The sequence below is a fragment of the Elephas maximus genome, chromosome 20 (assembly GCF_024166365.1).
Source record: "Elephas maximus indicus isolate mEleMax1 chromosome 20, mEleMax1 primary haplotype, whole genome shotgun sequence".
Lineage (NCBI taxonomy): Eukaryota > Metazoa > Chordata > Mammalia > Proboscidea > Elephantidae > Elephas > Elephas maximus.
Window position 1 is genome coordinate 53,714,737 of NC_064838.1, and position 24,110 is coordinate 53,738,846.

Sequence of the window (24,110 nt, forward strand, 5' to 3'; positions counted from 1 at the left end):
GAAGAATGAGGCATCAGGATCGGAGGAAGACTCATTAACAACCTGCGTTATGGAGATGATACAACCTTGCTTGCTGAAAGTAAAGAGGATTTGAAACACTTACTAATGAAGATCAAAGACCACGGCCTTCAGTTTGGATTGCACCTCAACATAAGGAAAACAAAAATCCTCACAACTGGACCAATGAGCAACGTCGTGATAAACGGAGAAAAGATTGAAGTTGTCAAGGATTTTATTTTACTTGGATCCACAATCAACAGCCATGGAAACAGCAGTCAAGAAATCAAAAGACGCGTTGCATTGGGTAAATCTGCTGCAAAGGACCTCGTTAAAGTTTTGAAAAGCAAAGATGTCACCTTGAAGACTAAGGTGCGCCTGACCCACGCCATGGCATTTTCAATCGCATCATATGCATGTGAAAGCTGGACAATGAATAAGGAAGACCGAAGAAGAGTTTGAATTGTGGTGTTGGCGAAGAATATTGAATATACCATGGACTGCCAAAGGAACGAACAAGCCTGTCTTGGAAGAAGTGAGGCCAGAATGCTCCTTAGAGGCAAGGATGGCGAGACTGCATCTTACGTACTTTGGACATGTTGTCAGGAGGGATCAGTCCCTGGAGAAGGACATCATGCTTGGCAGAGTACAGGGTCAGCGGAAAAGAGGAAGACCCTCAATGAAGTGGGTTGACACAGAGACTACAACAATGAGCTCAAGCATAACAATGATTGTAAGGATGGCTCAGGACTGGGCTGTGTTTCGTTCTGTTGTGCATAGGGTCACTATGAGTCGGAACCGACTTGACGGCAGCTAACAACAAGTGAAAGTTTACAAATCAAGTCAGTCTCTCACACAAAAACCCATTTACACCTTGCTATACACTCCCAATTTTTTTTTTTTATACACTCCCAATTACTTTCCCCCTAATGAGACTGTCCGCTGTCTCCCTCTACTCTCTCTTTTCGTGTCCATTTCACCAGCTTCTAACCCCCTCCACCCTCTCATCTCCGCACCAGACAGGAGATGCCAACGTAGTCTCAAGTGTCCACCTGATCCAAGAAGCTCACTCCTCACCAGCATCCCTCTCCAACCCACCGTCCAGTCCAATCCATGTCTGAAGAGTTGGGTTCGGGAATGGTTCCTGTCCTGGGCCAACAGAAGGTCTGGGGGCCATGACCACAGGGGTCTTTTTAGTCTCAGTCAGACCAGTAAGTCTGGTCTTATGAGAATTTGGGGTCTGCATCCCACTGCTCTCCTGCTGCCTCAGGGGTTCTCTGTTGTGTTCCCTGTCAGGGCAGTCATCGGTCGTAGCCAGGCACCATCTAGTTCTTCCGGTCTCAGGATGATGTAGTCTCTGGTTCATGTGGCCCCTTCTGTCTCTTGGGCCCATAATCGCCTTGTGTCCTTGGTGTTCTTCATTTTCCTTTGGTCCAGGTGGGTTGAGACCAATTGATGCATCTTAGATGGCTGCTTGCTAGCATTTAAGACCCCAGATGCCACTCTTCAAAGTGGGATGCAGAATGTTTTCTTAATAGATTTTATTATGCCAATTGACTTAGATGTCCCCTGAAACCATGGTCCCCAGACCCTGAGATCACCGTTTAGTGAAATAACAGAGTGGCACACAAAGGCTATTATCTGTAAGTATGGTGCTGCTGTGCTTTACCAAAAAGCTGTCTATATGAGACCAAAAGGTCAACATTTACTCAAAAGCAAAGATGAGAAGATAAGGGGCAGGGATACTACAGTACTGGAAACAGAACTACCAAAACAATTAAAAGAGAATGTTGACACATTGTGAAAAACATAACTAATGTCACTGAACAATTTGTGTAGAAGTCGTAAATGGGAACCCAATTTACTGTGTAAACTTTCACCAAAAACACAATAAAATATTATTTAAAAAAAAAAACAAAACCCTACTGGGCAGTTCTACTCTGCCACCTGGGGTCGCTATGGATTTATATTGACTCGACAGCACCCAACAATAACACTATGTTCATAAAGAGTAGATTTAAAAAAGAAAAGAGTGGTTTGCCTTGGAAATGGTCGTGAAAAGTCTATGCTCTCCTTTTTTCCAACTTAGCACTAAAGTTTCTTAAGGTCTCTCCAACTCTGATCAAGCCCTGTTTTGATGCCACATTCATGGAGTCAGTTGTTACATATTATTTCAGTATTTCACAGATTTGCTTTCTTTATTCTCTCCTATTCTAGTGAGACTCTATGCAGCTTTATTTCCCGTGTCAGAGAAAGTATTCACAGGGTAAGTACATCTTCATTTTTAGGAGTTAGAACATCGTACAGTTTAGAAAGTTTAATAATTATGTTGTATTGCCTTTTAGTTCACATACCAACAAACCAAACCCAGTGCCATCAAGTCAAAGCAACCCTATAGGACAGAGTAGAATTGCAGCACAGAATTTCCAAGGAGCACCTGGCGGATTCAAACTGCCAACCCTTTGGTTAGCAGCCGTAGCACTTAACCACTACGCCACCAGGGTTTTCTTAGTTCACACAGAATAACAAAATTAACTACTCTTTTTAATAAATCATTAAATGAGAATTCTTTAAGCTAATAAAATATGGTAACAGTTTATGAATTCTTTGTTAATTTTTGGCTTTGTAGTTGCAGACATCTGTGGAGAAGTCTGAGGAACATCTCAGTTCAAGAAGTCAAACTATTTTGGATTCTTTGGAGACTGTGGCCAAGACATGTGAGTACCTCATGTTTGAGGTTATCAGCAGAGGGCACTGGAGAGCAGTGAACATAAGCTTTTTGTCCCTAGTCAGGTTTCTGCCAGTGATGAGGTTCCATACAGTGTTTCAAATGAGAGGGTGGGTAAGTAAGGTTAGCCCTGAAAAGAGTGGAGCATGCTAAGTTGGGTAGTGGGGAACACCGGGGTCCCACTATGCCTTCTGTGAAGCACTCATTCTCAACCTAGTAACCCTGTTGCCTGAGGTGAATCAGCACCATCCCTGAATCCCAAATGAATTGCTGGCTGTGCTATCTATGGAGACACAGCCCGTTAGGAGTTGGAAATACTCTAGTTGTCTACTGTTCTTGTTAGCTTGGTTTCAGTGAGAGCTGTTTTATAGTGAATTGCAGCATCTTTCTCAATTTCAGTTACAATTTGTGGTTTGCAGAACGCTTTGCTCCGCCAGTTAGTAATTTACATTTAGATAAACTGTGTTCCTGGCCCTCAATGAACAGAGGAGAGCCATTAAATAGCTTTCCTTAGGTTCCTCTCTAGAACCAACAGCTCAGTTAAACGGCAGGCTGATAACTGTATCTGCACTTGTTTCAGTTTGTCTCTGGATTTATTTCTTATTTTAGGCAAATAGAAATCAACTTTTTCAAATTCCACAGGATAGATTGCTCATTATTTACAAAAATCAATGCCTCTGTGTGTCTTAGAAATTAACCTCCATCTGTCTGCAAGGAAGCACTGTACTGTCTGCTGGCTTCCAACCTAAGTATGCCTAGGTTGACTGTACATCTGTTCGGAAACCAGCTCTGGAAGCCTAAAACTGTTACTCCACACAAGGTAGCAAGGTAAAGAGCAGAGGCAAATCAGAGATGCTTCCGTTGCATAAAATGGTACAGTAGCTCACTTGTAAGTGCCCAAGGAAAGCAGTCTTCTGTTGTTTTGTTTTTTGCATTCTACATTTAAAACTGGATGAAGTACAAAACAGAGGATTACAGCAAAGGTGAGGCATTTAAGGCCCCTTGACCAATACGTAGTCGTGGCAGAGAAAGATAGGACTAGAACTGAGCCTGGCTCATAGTAGGTCCAGGGACCCTGATCCTTTGCCTCCAAAGGTCCCTGAATTTTCAGAGTCTAAGACAGTGCTCCAAAAGACCTCTTTAAAGTGTTAAAAAGCAAAGATGTCACTCTAACTACTAAGGTGCACCTGACCCAAGCCGTGGTGTTTTCAAATGCATGCGAAAGCTGAACAATGAATAAGACGAAGAAGAATTGATGCCTTTGAATTACGGTGTTGGCAAAGAATATTGCATTTACCACGGACTGCCAAAAAACAAACAAATCTGTCTTGGAAGAAGTACAGCCAGAATGCTCCTTAGACGGAAGGTTGGTGAGACTTCATCTCACATACTTTGGGCATGTTATCAGGAGGGATCAGTCCCTGGAGAAGGACATCATGCTCGGTAAAGTACAGGGTCAGCGAAAAAGAGGAAAACCCTCAGCCAGATGGATTGACACAGTGGCAGCAACAATGCGTTCCAGCATAACAATGATTTTGAGGATAGTGCAGGACTAGGCAATGTTTCTTTCTGTTGCCTATAGAATCGCTATGAGTCAGAAGTGACTCAACAGCACCTAACAACAAGGGTCAGGAGAGGGAGCTGCACCAAGAGGCCAAACAGTGACAAACAGTGATATATTAATTAGAAGGCCAGGTCATTCTTGAAAATGGGCACAATTAGCTTGTTCAGAATCATTCCCTTTCTTGATAAGTAATGACCAGGAACAGAAAATTAGTCACAAATCCTCTATTACCTGGCCAGGCCCAGTCCAGCTAGCGTACAGCACTGAACTCCACTCAGTGCATTCTGGAGGCTTGCACTCTGTACTCACTGTGCTCGTCAGAAAAAGAGGAGGTAAAGATGCTGTGTGGAAGTTCTGTCTTGTATTACGTAATTAGAGCTTTCACAGAGTAAGGTCATGAAATCTGCCCACAGTCACACTCTGCCTGCATAATCAGAAAGGTCACTACAGCAATCTAATTTAACTCCTGTTTTTTAGCTCAGGATACCAGTGACCAGAGTAATAAAATGAATTGCCAAGGTCACCCATATTCTACTTCGCATTGAGTTTATTGTTGTTAGGTGCCCTCGAGTTGGTTCCAACTCACAGTGACCCTAGGTGCCACAGAACGAAACACTGTCTGGTCCTGCGCCATGCTCACAACTGTTGTTATGCTTGAGCCAATTGTTGCAGCCACAGTGTCAATCCATTTGGTTGAGGGTCTTCCTCTTTTTCACTGACCCTCTACTTTACCAAGCATGATGTCCTTCTCCAGGGACTGATCCCTCCTGATAACATGTCCAAAGTATTTAAGACGCAGTCTCGCCATCCTTGCTTCTAAGGAGCATTCTGGTTGTACTTCTTCCAAGACAGACTTGTTTGTTCTTTTGGCAGTCCATGGTGTATTCAATATTCTTCGCCAACACCACAATTCAAAGGCGTCAGTTCTTCTTCAGTCTTCCTTATTCACTGACCAGCTTTCGCATGCATATGATGCAACTAAAAGTACCACGGCTTGGGTCAGGGGTACTTTAGTCTTCAAGGCAACATCTTTGCCTTTCAACACTTTAAAGAGGTCATTTGCCACAGATTTGCCCAGTGCAATTCATCTTTTGATTTCTTGACTGCTGCTTCCAAGGGTGTTAACTGTAGATCCAAGTAAAATGAGATCCTCGACAACTTCAGTCTTTTCTCCGTTTATCATGACGTTGCTTATTGGCCCAGTTATGAGGATTTTTGTTTACTTTATGTTGAGATGTAATCCGTACTGAAGGCTGTGGTCTTTGACCTTCATCAGTAAGTGCTTCAAGTCCTCTTCCCTTTCAGCAAGCAAGGTTGTATGATCTGCATAACGCAAGTTGTTAATGAGTCTTCCTCCAATCTTGATGCCCCATTCTTCATTCAGTCCAGCTTCTCGGATTATTTGCTCAGCATACAGATTGAATAGGTATGGTGAAAGGATACAACCCTGACACATACCTTTCCTGACTTAACCATGCAGTATCCCGTTGTTCTGTCCAAACAACTGCCTCTTGATCTATGTACAGGTTCCTCATGAGCACAATTAAGTGTTCTGAAATTCTATTCTTCACAATGTTATCCATAATTTGTTGTGATCCATACAGTAAAATGCCTTTGGATAGTCAATAAAACACAGGTAAACATCCTTCTGGTATTCTCTGCTTTCAACCAGGATCCACCTGACATCAGCAGTGATATCCCCGGTTTCATGCCCCTTTCTGAATCCAGCCTGAATTTCTAGCAGTTCCCTGTTAATATACTGCTGCAGCCGCATTTGAATGATCTTCAGCAGAATTTGCTTGCATGTGATAGTAATGATATTGTTTGATAATTTCCACATTCCGCTGGATCACCTTTCTTGGGAATAGGCATAAATATGGATCTCTTCCAAGCGGTTGGCCAGGTAGCTGTCTTCTAAATTTCTTGGCATAGACAAGTGAGCACTTCCAGTGCTACATCTGTTTGTTGAAACATCTCAATCCATATTCTGTCAATTTCTGGTGACTTGTTTTTTGCCAGTTTCTTCAGTGCAGCTTGGCCTTCTTCTTGAGTACCATTGGTTCCTGATCATATGCTACCTCTTGAAATGGTTGAATGTCAACCAATTCTTTTTGGTGTAATGACTCTGTGTATTCCTTCCATCTTTTGATGCTTTCTGCATTGCTTAATATTTCCCCATAGAATCCTTCACTAATGCAACTCAAGGCTTGAATATTTTCTTCAGTTCTTTCAGCTTGAGAGATGATGAGTATGTTCTTCCCTTTTGGTTTTCTATCTCCAGCTCTTTGCACATGTCATTATAATACTTTGTCTTCCTGAGCCACCCTTTGAAATCTTCTGTTCAGTTCTTTTACTTCATCATTTCTTCCTTTTGCTTTAGCTGCTTGATGTGCAAGAGCAAGTTTCAGAGCCTCTTCTCACATGTGGTTGAGTTTATATGGGCCAATTAAGTGGATAACAGTACTTTCATGTAATAAGGATTGGTTCTATTGAAAATATGATCATTAGGAAAATAAAAAGGAAGAGCCGCTATCAAATTTAAAAAAAACAGTCTCTTTTGGAAAATAGATTACTCCTTACATTAAAATAAGTTCCATACCAATCAATATATTAAGTGTGTTAATTAAATCATAAAAGAACTAGAAGAAAACCTGGGAAAGATTTTTATATTTTGAAGTGGGGAAACATTTCTAAGCAAGACACATATAATTGTTAAGAAGAATGAGAACCATGTTGGAATGGAAGGACCTGTTTTGTTAAATGAAAACAGCGAGCAACTGTTCACATATACACAGTTTGCTTCAGGCACATCCTTGTGAGGGGGCGTGACTGGCCAGCAGAAACTGGGAAGGGCATCCCCTAGAAAAAGGGAGGCCGAGAGTCCTCCCCTTATACACAAAGGCTCCCGGAACTTTCCTTAGGCTTATTCATCAGCACAGCAGGGAGGGCCAAACTACAGGGTAAAAGGAAAATCACTGGCCATGGGTGGAAAAGCACTCACTTCTAAGTTTCATCAGAATCTGATCTTGTCTCAGTAAGCTCTCATCAAATTGCTGAAATAGAAATAAACAAAAAAAGTTCTTCATAGGAAAAGAGGGAGATTGTCCAGAATATGGAAATGAATTTTAAATGGTATTTTTATACAAAAGCTAAAAACACCGACTTTTATAGCCAAAAAAACCAAAACCAAGCCCTGTGCCTTCGAGTCGATTCCGACTCAAGGGCAGGGTAGAACTGCCCCATAGAGTTTCCAAGGAGCACCTGGTGGATTTGAACTGCCAACCCTTTGGTTAGCAGCCGTAGTACTCAACCACTACGCCACTAGGGTTTCCTTTATAGCCAAAGCAGAAATTAAATGAATTAAATAAATAAGAAACATACGGACGCAGTCGATCTATACAGGAATATGCATATGTATTATATTAACGCAAAATTCCAGAAATTATTATTATTATTATTTTTATAATATTAAATCCAGGAAGTGGGGCCAGGGTCTGCATCAGAGAGATTCAATCATTTTTCACCATATGCTCATTTATATTGTTAGTGGTTTTGAGTTATTTTCATAGATAAGATTTTTAAAAAGAAAAAGAATAGATTGGCTTTGGAAGTAATGGACTCAGAATAAAAGCTTCTGTAAAGGAGAGGCCCCAAATATATGTCTCCCTGGAGGCAAGGACAGAATGTATGGGACCACAGATGGATGTTTCTGAGTGCTGAATCCAGACTTGAATACTTTGCCTGCCTTCCTCATCTTCTGCTTTCAAGGGGCTGGAGAGAGGTCAGTAATGTCCACTGTTGCTAAGAAACACTTCTATTTAGAAACTCAGTTCTAAGAAAAGATAATTACATTTGCTTTCTACTACAGATATCTCCATGATGTCCAGAAAAGTATGTGACCAACAAATATCCCTTTTGAGTTTAGGAGCAGGAACCCAGTAGTTGAAACATGAACAGCCTCTTTCTAATTTATTGATACATGGAATATAACTTGTACTTGGGTTGAGGAGGAGGAGAAAGCTTGCTTTCTAAAAAGTTCTTACTGTATTTTTTTCAGTTTCTTTTTTCAATCATAAAGTGTACATGAAACTTACCATTTAACCATTTTTGAGTGTATAATTCAGTGCCGTTAAGTATATTCACGATGTTATATAATCATTGCTACTATCCATTTCCAGATCTTTTTTTATCATCCCAAACAGAAACTCTGTAGCCATTAAATAATAATTCCCCATTACCCTTCTTCCCCTAGCCACGAAAGTAGAGTAGTACCTTTACTCTACTTTTGTTTCTTTGAATTTGCCTGTTTTAGGTAATTCATGTAAAGGGAATCGTATATTTCTCCTTTTGTGCCTAGATTATTTCACTTAGCCTAATGTCTTCAGGATTCATCCATGTTGTATCAGAACTTCATTCTTGGTTGATTAACCACAACACAATAAAAAACAGAGAACTTTGTTCCTCTTTATGGCTGTATAATATTCCATTGTATAGTTATGTCACATTTTGTTTATCTGCTGATGACCTTAGATTGTGTCCACCTTTTGGTTTTTTTTTTTTTTTTTTGCTGCAGTGAACATTGGTGTACAAGTGTCTGTTTGTCCCTGCTTTCAGTTCTTTTGAGTATATACATACCTAACAGTAGAATTGTTAGGTCCTAAAGTAATTCTATTTTTAATTTTTAAAGGAACTGCCAAGCTGTTTTCCACAGTGACTGCACCATTTTGCATTCTATCCAGCAAAGCATGAGGATTTTAATTTCTCCATATCCTCACCAACACTTGTTGTTTTCTGGTTTTTTTTTGGTGATAGCCATCCTTCCTAGTAGGTGTAAAGTGGTATCTCATGTGGCTTTGACTTGCATTTTCCTAGTGAAGTTGAGTATCTTTTCATGTACTTATTGGCCATTTGTGTATCTTCTTTAGAGAAATGTCTATTCCATTCCTTTGCTCAGTTTTTAACTGGGTTTTTTTTTGTCTTGTTTTAGTTGTAGAAGTTCTTTATATATCCTGGATATTAAAACCTTATCAGAGACATGGTTACCAAATGTTTTCTCCCGTTGTGTGGGTTGTCTCTTCACTTTCTTGGTAAAGCCCTTTGATGCACAAAATTTCTTAATTTTGATGAAGTCCATTTTATCTATTTTGTCTTTTGTTATTCACGCTTTTGGTGTCGTATTTAAGAATCCATTGTCAAAATTTAGGTCCCTAATCATTATCCCTATGTTTTCTTCTAAGAGTTTTATGATTTTAGTTCTTATGTTTAGGTCATTGATACATTCTGAGTTAATTTTTATATCTGCTGTAAGTATGCGTCCAACTTAATTCTTTTACATGTGGAGATCTAGTTGTCCCAGCACCATTTTTTTTCTTTATTCCTTTTTTTTTTTATTGTGATTTAGGTGAAAGTTTATAGAGCATATTAATTTCTCATTAAACAGTTAATGCACAAATTGTTTTGTGATATTGTTTGCCAACACTGCAATGTGTCAACACTCTCCCCTTCTCTACCTGAGGTTCCCTGTTTCCGTTTGTGCAGATTTCCTGTCCATTCAAGCTTTCTCGTCTTTGCTTTTGGCCTGGTATGCTCATTAGTCCCGTATACATGATTGAACTATGAAGCGTGACCCTCACATGTGTTAGTGTTGGCTCTATGGTCTAGTGGTTGGCTGAAGGGTGAACCTCAGGGGTGACTTCAGTACTGAGTGAAAAATGTGCCCGGAGGCCATACTCTTGGGGCTTCTCCAGGCTCTGTCAGACCAGCAAGCCTGGTCTTTTTTTTTTTTTTAATTTGAATTTTGCTCTGCGTTTTTCTCCTGCTCTGTCTGTGACCCTCTATTGTGATCCCTGCCAGAGCAGTCAGTGTTGGTATCCGGGCACCATCCAGTTGTTCCAGCTCAGTTTGGTGGAGGTTGTGGTAGTTGTGGTCCATTATACTAATCTTTCCCTTGTGTCTTTGATCTTCATTCTGCTTTGCTCCAGCCAGGCCAGCACCATTTATTTTATTTTTTATTGTACTTTAGGTGAAGGTTTACAGAACAAACTAGTTTCTCATTAAACATTTAGTACACATTGTTCTATGGCATTGGTTAACAACCCCACAACTTGTCAGCACTCTCCCTTCTCGACCTTGGGTTCCCTATTACCGGCTTTCCTATACCTCCTGCCTTCTAGTCCTTGCCCCTGTGCTGGCGTGCCCCTTTAGTCTCATTTTGTGTTTTATGGGCTCGTCTAATCTTTGGCTGAAGGATGAACCTCAGGAGTGGCGTCATTACTGAGCTAAAAGGTGTCTGGGGGCCCTACTCTCGGGGTTTCTCTAGTCTCTGTCAGGCCAGTAAGTCTGGTTTTTTTTGTGAGTTAGAATTTTGTTTACATTTTTCTCCAGCTCTGTCCAGGATCCTCTATTGTGATCCCTGTCAGAGCAGTCAGTTGTGGTAGCCAGGCACCATCTAGTTATACTGGACTCAGTCTGATGGAGGCCGTGGTAGTTGTGGTCATTAGTCCTTTGGACTTATCTTACCCTTGTATCTTTAGTTTTCTTTATTCTTTCTTGCTCCCGAAGGGGTGAGACCAGTGGAGTATCCTCGATGGCTAAGACCCCAGGTGCTATGCATCAAAGTAGAATATAGAACATTTTCTTTATAAACTATGTTATGCCAGTTGAGTTAGATGTTCCCTGAGACCATGGTCCCCACAGCCTTCAGCCCAGCAATTTGGTCCCTCGGGGAGTTTGGATCTGTCTGTGGGGTTTCCATGACCTTGCCTTGGATAAGTTGTTCTGGTTTCCCCAGTATTGCCAGCACCATTTATTAAAGAAACTCTTCTCTCCCTATTGAATGGACTGGGTATTTTTGTTGAAAATCAATTGACCATAGAAGCATGGTTTTACTTCTAGATTCTTGAGTCTGTGCCATTGGTTTATATGTCTATTCTTATACCAGTAACACAGTGTTTTTTGATTACTATAGCTTTGTAGTATGTTTTTAAATCAAGAAGTGTAAGTCCTTTGTTCTTCTTTTTCAAAATTGTTTTGAGGGCCTCTTGCAATTCCACCCCTGTGGAGCAATTCTATCCTGTAACACATGGGGTCACCATGAATCGGAATCAACAGCAACAGGTTTTGTTTTTTTCCAATTTCATATGAATTTGAGAATTGGCTTTTCCATTTCTGCAAAGAAAGTTGTTGTAATTTTGTAGGGGTTTCGCTGAGTCCGTAGATCACTTTGGGTATTATTGACATTTTAAGTCTTCCAATCCATGAACACGAGATGTCTTTCTATTTATTTAGGTCTTCTTTAATTTCTTTTAGCAATATATGGTTTTCAGTATATAAGTCCTTTACCTCCTTTGTTAAATTTATTCCTAGGTACTTTATTCTTTTTGATGTTACTGTAAATGTAATTGTTTTCTCAATTTCCTTTTAGTTTGCTCATTGCTAGTGTATAGAAATATAGATTATTTTGGAATGTTGACTTTGTATCCTCCAGCTTCACTGAATTTGTTTATGAGCTCTAACAATTATTTTCTGGTTCTTTAGGGTCTTTTACCTGTAAGGTCATGTCATTTGTGAACAGAGATAATTTTTCCTCTTCCTTTTCAATTTGAATACCTTTCATTTCTTTTTTCTTGTCTAAGTGCTCTGGCTAGAAGTTCTAGTGCAGTGTTGAATAGCTGTCATGAAAATGGGTATCTTTGTATTGTTTATGATCTTGGAGGGAAAGCTTTCAGTCTTTCACCATTGAGTAAGATGTTAACTATGGGTTTTTCATAACTGCCTTTTATCATATTGAGAAATGTCCCCTCTATTCCTAGTTTGCTGAGTGCTTTTATCTGTTGGATTCTCTCAAATGCCTTTTCTGCATCAACTGATATAATCATGTTTTTTTCCCTTCGCTCTATTAATATAATACATTGATTGATTTCTTAAGCTGAACCACCCTTGTATTGCTTGGATAAATCCCACTCGATCATGTATATAATCCTTTTAATAGGGTGTTGAATTTGGTTTGCTACTATTTTGTTGAGAATTTTTACCCTATATTCACCTATAGTCTTTACTTGGCTTTTCTTGTGGTGTCACCATTCTGCTCCCTTATCTTTATATGTTATCTGGGTTTTTTCCCCCCTTTGGGGACATTTTTTGAGTCTTTTCTTTTTCCTTACTATTATGAGAATCAACTAAAAATGTGCTACAAATGATTAGATAATTCAATAAGGTAGCAGAAACTAGTAGAAGATACAATGGAAGGAAATATTCCATTTATAAAACCAACGCAGAAGATATATTATTCAGGAATTAAAGAGGACACAAAACTCACTCATCTTTTCTTTATGGTTTCTAGGCTTATGTCTTCCTTAGAAAGGCCTTCCCCATTGCAAGGTTACAATTTCCCCCATGTTTCCTTCTGGTTCTTTGTGTGTCTATGTGTGTATGTGGTAAATAACAAAAATTTGCCAATACAATTTTTATAAGTATAATTCAGTGACATTGAATACAGTTTTCATGTTGTGCAAACATTGTCACTGTTCTTTTCCAACTTATCCTTTTCTATTAACATAAATAATAACTTCCCCTTCCCCCTCCCTCCCTTCCCTGCTAACCACTAATAAGCTTTGGTTTCTATATATTTGCTTATTTCATGTAAGTGAGATCATACAGTATTTGTCCTTTTGCGACTGACTTATTGCACTCAGCATAATGTTGTCAAGGTTCATCCATATGGTAGCATGTATCAGGACTTCATTTCTAATATTCCGTTGTGTGTATACATACCATATCTTGCTCATTCATCTGTTGATGGACATTAAGGTGGTTTCTACCTTTTGGCTATTGTGAATAGTGCTTCAGTGAACACTGGTGTACAGGTTTTTATTTGCATTCCTGCTTTCAAATATTTTGGGTATACTTAGGATTGAGATTGCTGAGACATATGATAGTTCTGTATTCAACTTTTTGAGGAACTGCCAAACTGTTTTCCACAGTGGCTTGTACCATTTTGCCTTCCTACCAGCAATGGATGAGGGTCCCAATTTCTCCATATACTTGCCAACACCTATCGTTTTCCATTTTTTTAATCAAAGCCATTCTTTTGGGGGTGAGGTGGTATCTCATTGTGATTTTGATTTGCATTTTCCTAGTGCTCTTTGGCCATTTGTATATCCTCTTAGGTGAAATTTCTGTTCAAGTCTTTTGCCCATTTTCTGATTCGGTTGTTTGTCTTTTTCTTGTTAAGTTGTGGAAGTTTTTTTTTTTTTTTAATATATGTATTTGTCTTAGTTATCTAGTGCTGCTATAACAGAAATACCACAAGTGGATAGCTTTAACAAACAGAAATTTATTCCCTCACAGTCCAGGAGGCTAGAAGTCCAAATTCAGGGTGCCAGCTCCAGGGGAAGGCTTTCTCTCTGTTAGCTCTGGGGAAATGTCCTTGTCCTCAATCTTTCCCTAGTCTAGGAGCTTCTCAGTGCAGGGACCCTGGGTCCAAAGGACATGCTATTCTCCTAGCTCTTGTTTCTTGTTCGTATGAGGCCCCCCGTCTCTCCGCTCCCTTCTCTCTTTTGTGTCTCAAAAGAGATTGATTTAAGATTGTAGATAGAGTCCTGCCTCATTAACATAACTGCCTCTAATCCTGCCTCATTAACATCATACCCATAACCTGTTGCCATTGAGTCAATTCTGATTCATAGTGACCCTATAGGACAGAGTAGAAATGCCCCACAGGGTTTTCAAGGAATGGCTGGTGGATTTGAACTGCCGACTTTTGGGTTAGCAGCCAAGATATTAACCACTGTACCCCCAGGGTCACCATTAACATCACAGAAGTAGGATTTACAATACATGGGAAAATCACATCAGATGACAAAATGGTAGACAATCACACAATACTGGGAATCATGGTCTAGCCAGGTTGAGAGATACTTTTGGGGGCACAATTTGGTTCATAACAATATTTTTTTTCATACTAGACCCTTATCAGATGCATGAGTCCCAAAAAGTTTCTCCTAGTCTGTTCCTTCTGGTATTTTATGGTTCATTTAATTATACTAAAATTGCTAATCTATCTAAAATTTATATTAGTATAAGAAATCTGAAATGTCAGCCTCATTTTAGGAAGAAATTTTTTTTTTCTTTTTTAGATATAAACTCTGAAGTAAATCACTTGGACTTAAAAGAATCTTTGTTTATTTAAGTCAACAACAACAACCAAAAAAACCCCAATCAGTTGCTGTCAAGTTGATTCTAGGTCATGACAAACCCATGTGCGTCAGAGTAGAGCTGTGCTCCACAGGGTTTCCAATAGCTGATTTTTTGGAAGTAGATCTCCAGGGTTTTCTTCCAAGGTGCCTTTGGGTGGACTAGAACCTCCAACCTTTCAGTTAGCAGCTGAGTGCGTTAACCATTTCCACTGCCCAGGAACTCTCTTTATGTATGTTCTGTGTAGTAAATTTCTGGTCTTTGTTGATAAGAGAAGATAAAAGAGATAGAATAGAACCCAGGGAACTAACTAAACCACCTACTGGCTAAACGAATTGAGGCAAATTTTCAAGTAAGACTAAATTTGAATTTGTTATTTTGTCCTTCATGAGCACCAGATGTCCTCTGGTTTCCCTTCCACTTATTGTGAAGAGTTAAAACAAAAACCAAAAACCAAACCCAGTGCCGTTGAGTCGATTCCGACTCATAGCAACCCTATAGAGCACTCTCTTATTGACAAATTGATTTTTTACCCATATAAGATGAAAAACTTAATTTGTCAAGAATCTTAAAACATGCTTAGTTATGAGAGGACAAAAAGAATATCTGGTGCAGTATTCCTGATTACTTACAAATTGTACTTGTTATTCATTTAAGATGTATCTGAGCTTACAATAGTTTCTCTATGCTTTTCCTTCTTAAAGCTCAGGTTTTATTCTCCAAAGTAGAAAAAAAACAGAAAGGGGATTTTGAGATGGCAATTACAGCTCTTTTTCCTCTTTTGCAGGACTCTGAAATAAGCCTGAATAAGGACAAAAAGAACTTCTGATTGTTTCTAAACTAAAACCATATTGTAGAACTTTGATATTTTCTAACATGATTGTGGTAGAGATTCAGGTTAATTATTTTGTCCCAATGCCATGACTGAATAACCCATCTTTTCCCCACTAATTTCAGATTCCCGTTTTTATTTTAGTCATTTCCGATCTCTGTTCTGGTCTCGTACCTAGTTTTTTCTCCTCCAGTTTATCATCCACAATGCAGGAAGAGCTCTCCTTTTAAACAGAACATGTGATCATATTAACCCCCTGTTTAACTGTGCCAGTGAACAAAGTCTTAAAATCAAGGCCACAAATCTTAACATGGTTGGCATACCCCTCCGTCCACTGTGGCCTCCACTCAGCTCATCCTGCCCCTCACTCGCTATGCTTCAGTCACGCTTACCTCATAGCTCCTTTTTGGGGAATATGCTCTGTCTTCTGTGGGTAACATTCTTTCACCCATGAGTTAATGCTGATTTAGCTAAATACCATTTCGGTCCTTGGGGAAGTCTTACCTCACTTACCCCACCCCTTACAGGTGAGGTTCACCTGTTACATGGTCTCAGGGCTCTCTATACTTTTCCTTCAGAATACTTATTTACATATCTATAAGCAGTTATTTGTGTAATTAGTTATTAACTACCTGTTTTTCCTGAGAGACTGTAATTTCAAGAGGGCTTCATCTGTCTTTGTCACTGTTATATCTATAGCACGTGGCCCAGTGCCCAACACATAGTAGATGTTCATTAAATATTTGTCGAGTAAATTTAAGAGTGCCTTCACATAACCTGTAGTCTAGCAAGAGGACTGCAACAATTAATTGCAGCACAATGTGTTATTAAATAAATGTGTGTGTATGAAATCTTGCTACGGAAAAGAGGGAAATCAGCATTAGTCCTGATGTGGTTAGCACCCACTTCACAGAGCCCATTAGGGCCCAAGTGTAAATGGGGGATAGACAAATGCCCTGGCACTTACTCAGAAGGTGATAAGGAAGGGTAGAGCACACATGGTACCACCAGCAGAGAGAAGGAGCACGCAGGCCTCATGGGGAATGATACTTTCTGATGAAGTGACTGCTAAGCTGAGAGCAGAAGGAGGAATAGGAATCAGTTGGACTATGGTGGTGGTTGGGGAAAGGGGTATGGTGACAGGAATAGAAGCAGGGGTACTCTAGGTCAAGGGAACAGCATGTGCAAAGGCCAAAGGTGAGAGAGACTGCTCAGGGAACAGTCTTGTTCAAGCCCAGAGATGAGGAGAACAAGGGGGTAGGTAAGGTGAAGTAAGCCTCGAGGAGTAGGTGGAGACCAGCCATCCTGGGACTTAGCAGCCAACTTAAAGATTCGGACTGCATCCTTTGGCCAGTGGGGTGCCATGAAGGTTTCAGTAAAGGTTTCAGAGGGGGTATGATGATATCCACATATCAGAAAGGTCACTCTGATGACAGGGTCTAGAAGGTAGGCCAAGGAGAAGGTTGGTGTGGTCATCTGGGCAGAAGATTTATAAAAATGACATGGCAGACCACAAAGGACATCTGACCTCCTCTTAACTTCACAAGGAGGTAGGAGAATCAAGATTAACCAGCCCAAGGCTGATTTCTATAAGGCAGAGGTCAGACATATCTCCATCCTCCAACCTTTTTACCAATTCTGACATCAACCATCCCTCCCATGGCGCTCTACTCCTCTGCTTAGTTCGGTAATTCATTGCAATGGCTGCACAGAACTCACAGACAATACTCACAATTTGGAGTTTATTAGGAAAGTAACAGGTTACAATTCAGGTTCCGGAATGCTCAGGATACAGTTCTTCTATCAGGATAACCTCTTCTCAGCTGTGCCCCAGGCATGCCTGTCTCTGGCCCCTCGGCTTCTGCCCTGCTCAGGCAAGTGTTACAAAGCTCTTTTAGCTCTGCCAATAAGTGCCAAGAGGCACCTTACTCCACCAGTAAGTCTCGGCCTGAAGACTTTCAGCTGTTTTGGTCCGTGGGTCAGCAAGCCTAGCTTTGACAAGTGACCAGAGGCACTCACTCCACCAGCAAGCCTCCTGCTGATTTCCTGGTTCTGCTGCCTCTGCTGCTGCCATTTCTCTGTTGCTGCGCCTGACTGTCTTGCCATCTTTGGTGTTACAGCTCTCTCACTGTCTTCTAGGTCTAGGAGAGTCTCTGCACAGATATACCAGGGCCAAAGGATATACTCTGCTCCCATCTTTCCTTTTTTGGTGGTAGTCAGGTCCCCTCTCTGCTCCGGAATTGGCTCTTTTTTAAGCCTAATGGGATGGAAAACTGACCAATCCCCTTGTTAGGATTCCATACACCTTATTTGCATTGTCCCACCCCCATAAGTGTGCCATGCACATTATTAGCAAGCTATCCAATCCCCTTGGTGGGCCACAAGCACCTCATTTGCATAGTCCCATCTAGTCTTTTGGTGGGAATTTCAAGACCATGATGAGAAAGGCCATATAAAAGTGATCCATCACACCACAAGATTCTCAGGGTTCCCAACAGGTGCTGAGGTTGGGACTGCTCTGGCCAGGATCTTCTCAGGGAGGAAGGGAAGAAGAGAGTGTGGAAAAACCACCCTGCTCTGGCTTCCACTCTCTGTCAAGTCTGGTTGGGGAGGACAGAGCCTTGGGTACTCGTAGGGCAGATTAAGGTTGTGACCCCTAGGGTTCAGCTCTTCCCACTCCACCACTGTGCCTTGGCAGGTGTGGCATCCCATAGTCTTCATGAGGTGAATTGTCATTGTTCTGTATTTAGTGCAAGAGACTTCGAAGGCCCAGAGTGATCTGGTACTTGAGGCAGTGCAGGACAAAGGCAGCATGGAGCAGACCATCCTTGAGATGCAGAAGAGATTTGAAGCTGTAAGTGTACACCCCAGGCCCTTTCCTCAAGTTTGTTTTTGACTTTGTCACTAAGACCCTGAGAGACACCTTTAAAGTTGCAAATTCTCAGCCGAGACTAGAAGCCAGCACAGGGTCCTTGGTAACAGGCCCAGGTAGAGGCCTGCCTACTTCCCAAGGTTCTGGCCACTGTGCTTCCCTGTGGGCTACCCAGCAGGGCCAAGCCGTGGTTTTGTTGGCTCATCCTTTGGTTTGTTCTCATGTTTTATTGTGCATTCTGAGTTGTTGCACTGTTTGCTACTCCTCTTTCTCACTGCCTCTCCCCAGAGACAAGCAGAGTTTGTAGAAATGAAGTCTAACCTGAAGCACCTTGAAGTCTTAGTTGCCCAGCAGAACAAGGACTTCCAGAAGCTGTGTGAGCATCTAGTCCAGCTGAACGTACCCAGTGTCCTGGCAGATCTGAAGAAATTTATCTCAGCGCCTCGAGTACATGAGCATGTGAAAGACAGCGCTTCCCAGACCTCACCAGCTCCAGCCCAGAGCCTCAATTTTACCAGGCAGGAAAAATCAGCCTCTGAGGGACCAGTTATGTGGCAGGCCCAGCTGCTCCCTGCTGCATGGAATCCCAGTGTGGGTTCCCTGTGGCCCAGAGAGTCTGGTGTCTGGGGTAAGGGAGGAAAGAGTGATATTCTCCAAGAAGAGGCCACGCTGCCAGCAGCTGGTCTCAGTAAAGGAAACAAACATGTACAGGACAAGGAGGTGCAGACTAACTCTGAGCATTGTGTTCTTACTAAAATAGAACGCAAGAACCATGGCCTTAGCATCCTGGGCCACAAGGTTCCTGGCAACAGGGACCTGGTCTCTCAGGGAGCCTCGCGGCTTGTATCCTTAGATTTAAACAACTTTGCAGCCAGCATTGAGAACTCCTGCCAAGAATATCATGCCAAAGATGTGTTTTCATGTGACCCCCGTGGACAAAGTTTGATAACAGAACCGAAAGGCAGGACGGTAGAAAGAGGGAAAAAAGGCAAGCAGTGGCAGCCTAGGAAAGCCCACAAAGGTAGGCTCCTGGCCAGGAAGCGAGAACAAACCCCAAGCAAGACCTGTGCTGTCCTATCTAAAAATCAGAGCCCTCAACCTCCAGTTTCTGTTCCAAAAAGGCCCTCCCTGGAGCAGCAGGAACCCCTTCAGCAGCCTCTGTGTCTGCTGCGTTCCAGGAGCCCTGCAAAGCCAGCCGGCCCCACTCTGGGAGGGGCAGTCATGCCCAGTAAGACAGCGAAGGCAGTGCAAGGAAGACTCTTGCAGCTTCGTAGACTTCCTTCCCAAGACAACGGCCTGCTTTCCAGCAGCTCCCAGGGGGATCACCAGATGAGCTGGTTCAGCAACCTCAACCTCAGAAGTTCAGAGTCCCCTTTGTGCAAGGAGCCGGGGAAGAATCTGCTCTATGACCTGGCTTTTGATAGCAGTGATGATGGCTTCTGACCAGCCCACAGTGACTTCAGCAGATGGTGTATTGGTCCCAGCTGGAGGGACACTTCAGAACAGTTGGACTGACCAACAGCAGAAAGCCTCTGCAGCCTGCTTAGGACCCTCAGGGGCAGAGGCCTTGCTGGGTGAGGTCACTGGGGAGGGAGGCAGACCCGGGGCTCTGGGTGTCAGGTACTGCCCATGACAAGGGCCCTGTGGGATAAGTGTACCCTTATTTGTTGGAAGGAAAAGTGTGCAGACAGAGGTAATGCAAGCTGGGGCAGTGCCTGGTTATGGGACATGAGGATGACAGCAACTGCACTTGGCAAAAAGGGGGAATATCTTGTGAAGGAGGGTCCTCACAAAGTCGCTGCTGTGGCAGCACGGCTCCTGAACACAACATTTGGTTTTCAGGGTATCCCCTCTTCATGACCAGTACATCTCTGGGCCTCGAGATTGTTTTGTTTTTTCTTTTTTTTCATACTTTTATCCAGTTATGTGGAAACCCTGATGGCGTAGTAGTTAAGTGCTATGGCTGCTAACCAAAAGGTCGGCAGTTCCAATCCTCCAGTCATTCCTTGGAAACTCTATGGGGCAGTTCTACGCTGTCCTATAGGGTCACTATGAGTCAGAATTGACTCAATGGCAACAGGTTTGGTTTTTAGTTTGATCCGGTTATGCTGTGAGAGTGTTTGCATTTTTGATCAATGAACACATTAGACGCCACATAAAGATAATCTCTTTGTGAACAGTGTTAGAGCTGCCAGTGAAAGAGAAATGACAGGTACTAAGTAAAAACCCAGAGCATCGCTGCTGCAAGCTGCAGGACTCCATTTTCCTTCCTGGATGTTTTTTCCAACCCTATTTTTCAGCCACTTTTAAAGCTAATGATACTGTGTGTACCCTGTATTATTTCTGGGAGCAGTGAACTTATTACAGGAGACTTTGTCTTTCCATTTGTCTTGCTGAAGTTTTTGAATTTTTGCAACCTTTGTATGTTTTGTAACAAAAAATAAAGATGTGTTATTTTTAAAGCGTGTCTTTTTTTCTTTCATTAAGTTTATTGAAGTAATTTCTCATTAGTTCACTTAAATCAAATGAGATGTATATACCATCTTTTTTATTCCCTAGACTTCTCACAAGATGAATTTTGAACAAATAACGCCCTGCTCAAGTTATTCTTTCTCTTCCTTTATTGTATGAAAGTGAAAATCCTCATGGGTTGAAAGTCTTCCAGAATTTTCTCACTTCCAAGCCAGTGTAGTAAGTGACATTGGGGCCTCTGAGTGGACTGTTATAGAAAGTGATGGCTCTTGATTTCTTCTTATTTTTACATTTCTTATTCTCAGAGGGTATGTGTCCCACAGAAGTCTGTAAGGGTTGAATTTGCTTGCAACATCTTTGGTTGGCAGGAGTGCTAGGCACCAGCCTAAGCTGCTCTCAATGTCATTTCCAGAGCAGGGGCCTCCTGAGACCTTCAGCCAAGAACCACCTGCAATTGCAGGGACACTCTCACAGGCCAAGGCAGTTCAGACTTGGGCTGTACTTCAGGTACCCTCATTTCTTCTCTCCCTATTGGGCCTCACTGCACATCTGCTCTTGTCTGCCCTCTGCAGCTTTCCCTGCCTTCTGTGCTGGTTTCATGGTTTGTGTGAGGAAGGACCCCAGCCACACAAAGAGTTCCTCCAAGCCCTTCGCAGCCTTTCAGAAAGGCTGACCACGCACGGGTGGCTGTTGAGCTGTCAGCATGAGTCTTGTGGGCCAAAGCGGTCTGGATCTGGAAATTTTTTATTACTCCAAGTTGAAAAGTTAAGTATTGAGTCATATTTTAATTCAAAGTTAAGACCCTGCTGAGAGAACTCCATCAGCGCGTATGACTGTGGCCTCCTCACTGAAGGGTCCCCCAGCTTTGAAATGTTAGAGCAGGACCCTTTGTTCTTTCATTCAGCTGTGAGTTATGAAATCCTGTATGTCTTCAGAAGTACTTCTTTTTGTGTAATAAAGTCAAAGGTCAGAATGACTCAGTGTTCTGTGAGCTGGGCATTTTTGTAAATGAGCAGTAAACTTATGTCGTAACAAGGCTGGGTTAATTAAAACTACACTGCCTGTCTCTGGTGATCATCAAGGAAGGATATTCTGTTTCTTATTTTATTCCTACGGGTTTTTTTTTTTTTATTAGCTACTGTGTTCCTGCCAGATTTAGTGAGCGTGACACAGCCCAGGCACGTCCCTGGAGCATGCAACGCTTTTGGCTCTTCTGATGCTGCTGGAGCTGTATGTGGCTACACAGGGGTGGATGTGGTGGGAGGTCTGTGGGCCTGAGGACCAGAGAACACCTAGGGACTCCTCCCTCTGACCCAACTGCAGCTATATTCTGAGAAGGGAAATGAAGCTGACTGTAGCACCTAATTGTCTTGACATTCGAGTATCAAATGTCATCTCCATGGAGAGGCCTCTCCTGACTTCCCCCTTTCTGAAGGTTCTCATCCTACTCACTGCTCATCCACTTTCCTTGTTTTAATTTCCTCATAACCACTTCATCTGAAATCATGCATTGATTTGTTTACTTATGTTTCACCTTCCTTTCCCAGTGGAATATAAATGCCAGAAGCGGGAGCACCATTTCCCCTGTCCCTGCTGTGTCCCCTGCACTCAGGAGTGTCTGATACTAGCAGATACTTGATAGATACTTGTTGAGGGCAAGGATTGGTTTATTATTATTCACACAGCTCCTTGCAGCCCTGTCCTGAAAATGAGGCCTTTCTGGCATTGCTTTGCAACTTGCCTTTTTTGTGTTTTGCCTCAGAAGCTCCAGAGGGCCCCTGATAAGGGGTCTCCAGCAAGATGTCCACTTCTGTCTCCCAGGCCAGCTCCAGAGCACTCCGCTCCCACCCAAAGGCCCCAGAGACCAACAAACTCTCTGTCCTCAAAAAAGATAGTTGATTTCTATAAGGGTTGGCAATTTTGAAAAATATTTTTATGCCAGGCCTTAGGCCAAAACCCTTCATCAAATCAAGCATTTTCCAGCTGGCCTAAGACAGAAAGTCCTTCCCTACTAGGGCTGAGATCCACTGACAAATAGATTTCCAGAGTAAGACTTTGTTCCCTCTGTAAATATTTAGCTGGAACCTAAAATATTAATGTTTTCCCACACACTCCAGGGAGAAAGTAAGTTGCCAGAGCCTCAGATTGTCTCCAAATGACAGAGCCTTTTCAATAAGGCGCAGTGGCTTCCCAAGGCCTCCCCTTGATTTCTTGCCTTTACTTGTCTTCGCTGCCTTACTAAAGGTCCTGGCTATTCAGGAGCAGGGGGGTTAGCCTGAAGTAGGCCCCTTTTGGCACCCTGATTGCACAGTGGTTAAGAACTTGGCTACTAACTGAAAGATTGGTGGTTCAAACCCACCAGCCACTCCTTGGAAAAACTGTGGGGCAGTTCTACTCTGTCCTATAGGGTCGCTATGAGTCAGAGTCGACTCCAAGGCAAAGGGTTTGGTGTTTGTAGTTTTTAGCCCCTTTTGCAAATTCTCTTCTTGGATGTCTTTGAGCATTAACAGCTCACAGCCTCTAGGGGCAGGCTGGTGCTGCTGCCCTATAACCACATTCCTGGGCACAAAGATGGGACACAGGCCCCAGGTGTCTGTCTCCTTCCTCCTAGTCCCCTTGGAGTCTGCCCTGGGATGGAACTGGAGGGTGCAGGAGAATGCCAAGGAGCCAGGGTAGGTGGGCCAGAAAATGGTTTCCCTATTTCCCTGCTCCCAAGTGAGGGGAGCAGGAGAAGGGGGCATCCTGAGACCCAGAGATGAGAAAGTAGATTCCAGTGTCTGCTTCTGCTGGCATGAGCCTCACAGAGGTAGAGGTGTGCTAACTAGAAGTGCCCCTGGAGCTCACTTGGCAAGAGTCAGAGTCCAGGCAGCCATGCCCAAGGATGTAAGGAACACCCCAATCTAAATGGGACTGAGGGCAGGGTCACTATTTCCACCCTCATCCATCAGTCTTGAATTATCCTTTTGAAAGAATTGTGGCTCTTCTTTCAGGCCTGTGCTGTGGCTCTCTGCTGCGTGTTGGACTTCACTCTGCCATTCATTCACCCTTTCTTCCTTGTTCCTGTCACTTCCTCTTCAGCCTTCCCTTCCAGCCCCCGGCCCTCCTTCCTCAGCCTCTCTTAAAATCTTCTGCCCTAGGTATTGTTCCAAAGTCTACCGCATGCAGAGCTGATTTCTACTGGCCTTGGCATGAACACTGGTGGGATGTGGCCATGGGCCCTTATCGGACTGGATGGGCCCCCTTCTCCCATGACCTGTGCTATGGCTTGAATTTGCAGTTTGCAACCAGCAGGTTCCAAAGCTTCTATTTATTCTTGAAGCTGCCTTGTTTCTATTTTGATTCTGCTAATCCAAATTGCAGTTTGGTGTTTCCACGGAAACAATTCAGTGATTGGCTTGCCAAGATGAACTGTGGGGAAGAGAACCAAATGACGTAAAGCATTAATAAAGTT

General features: G+C 42.4%; 1 protein-coding gene across 1 annotated transcript in view; it reads left to right on the plus strand.

Moving 5' to 3' along the window:
- IHO1 (interactor of HORMAD1 1) overlaps positions 1 to 20,203 on the plus strand; it is a 55,115-nt gene extending 34,912 nt beyond the window's left edge. The window contains exons 8-11 of the mRNA XM_049862402.1: positions 2,215 to 2,263; positions 2,627 to 2,714; positions 18,066 to 18,169; positions 18,476 to 20,203. Coding sequence (XP_049718359.1) covers positions 2,215 to 2,263; positions 2,627 to 2,714; positions 18,066 to 18,169; positions 18,476 to 19,630 — 1,396 coding nt within the window. The 3' untranslated portion in view covers positions 19,631 to 20,203. The remainder of the gene's footprint in view (positions 1 to 2,214; positions 2,264 to 2,626; positions 2,715 to 18,065; positions 18,170 to 18,475) is intronic.
- The last annotated feature ends 3,907 nt before the right edge of the window (positions 20,204 to 24,110 follow it).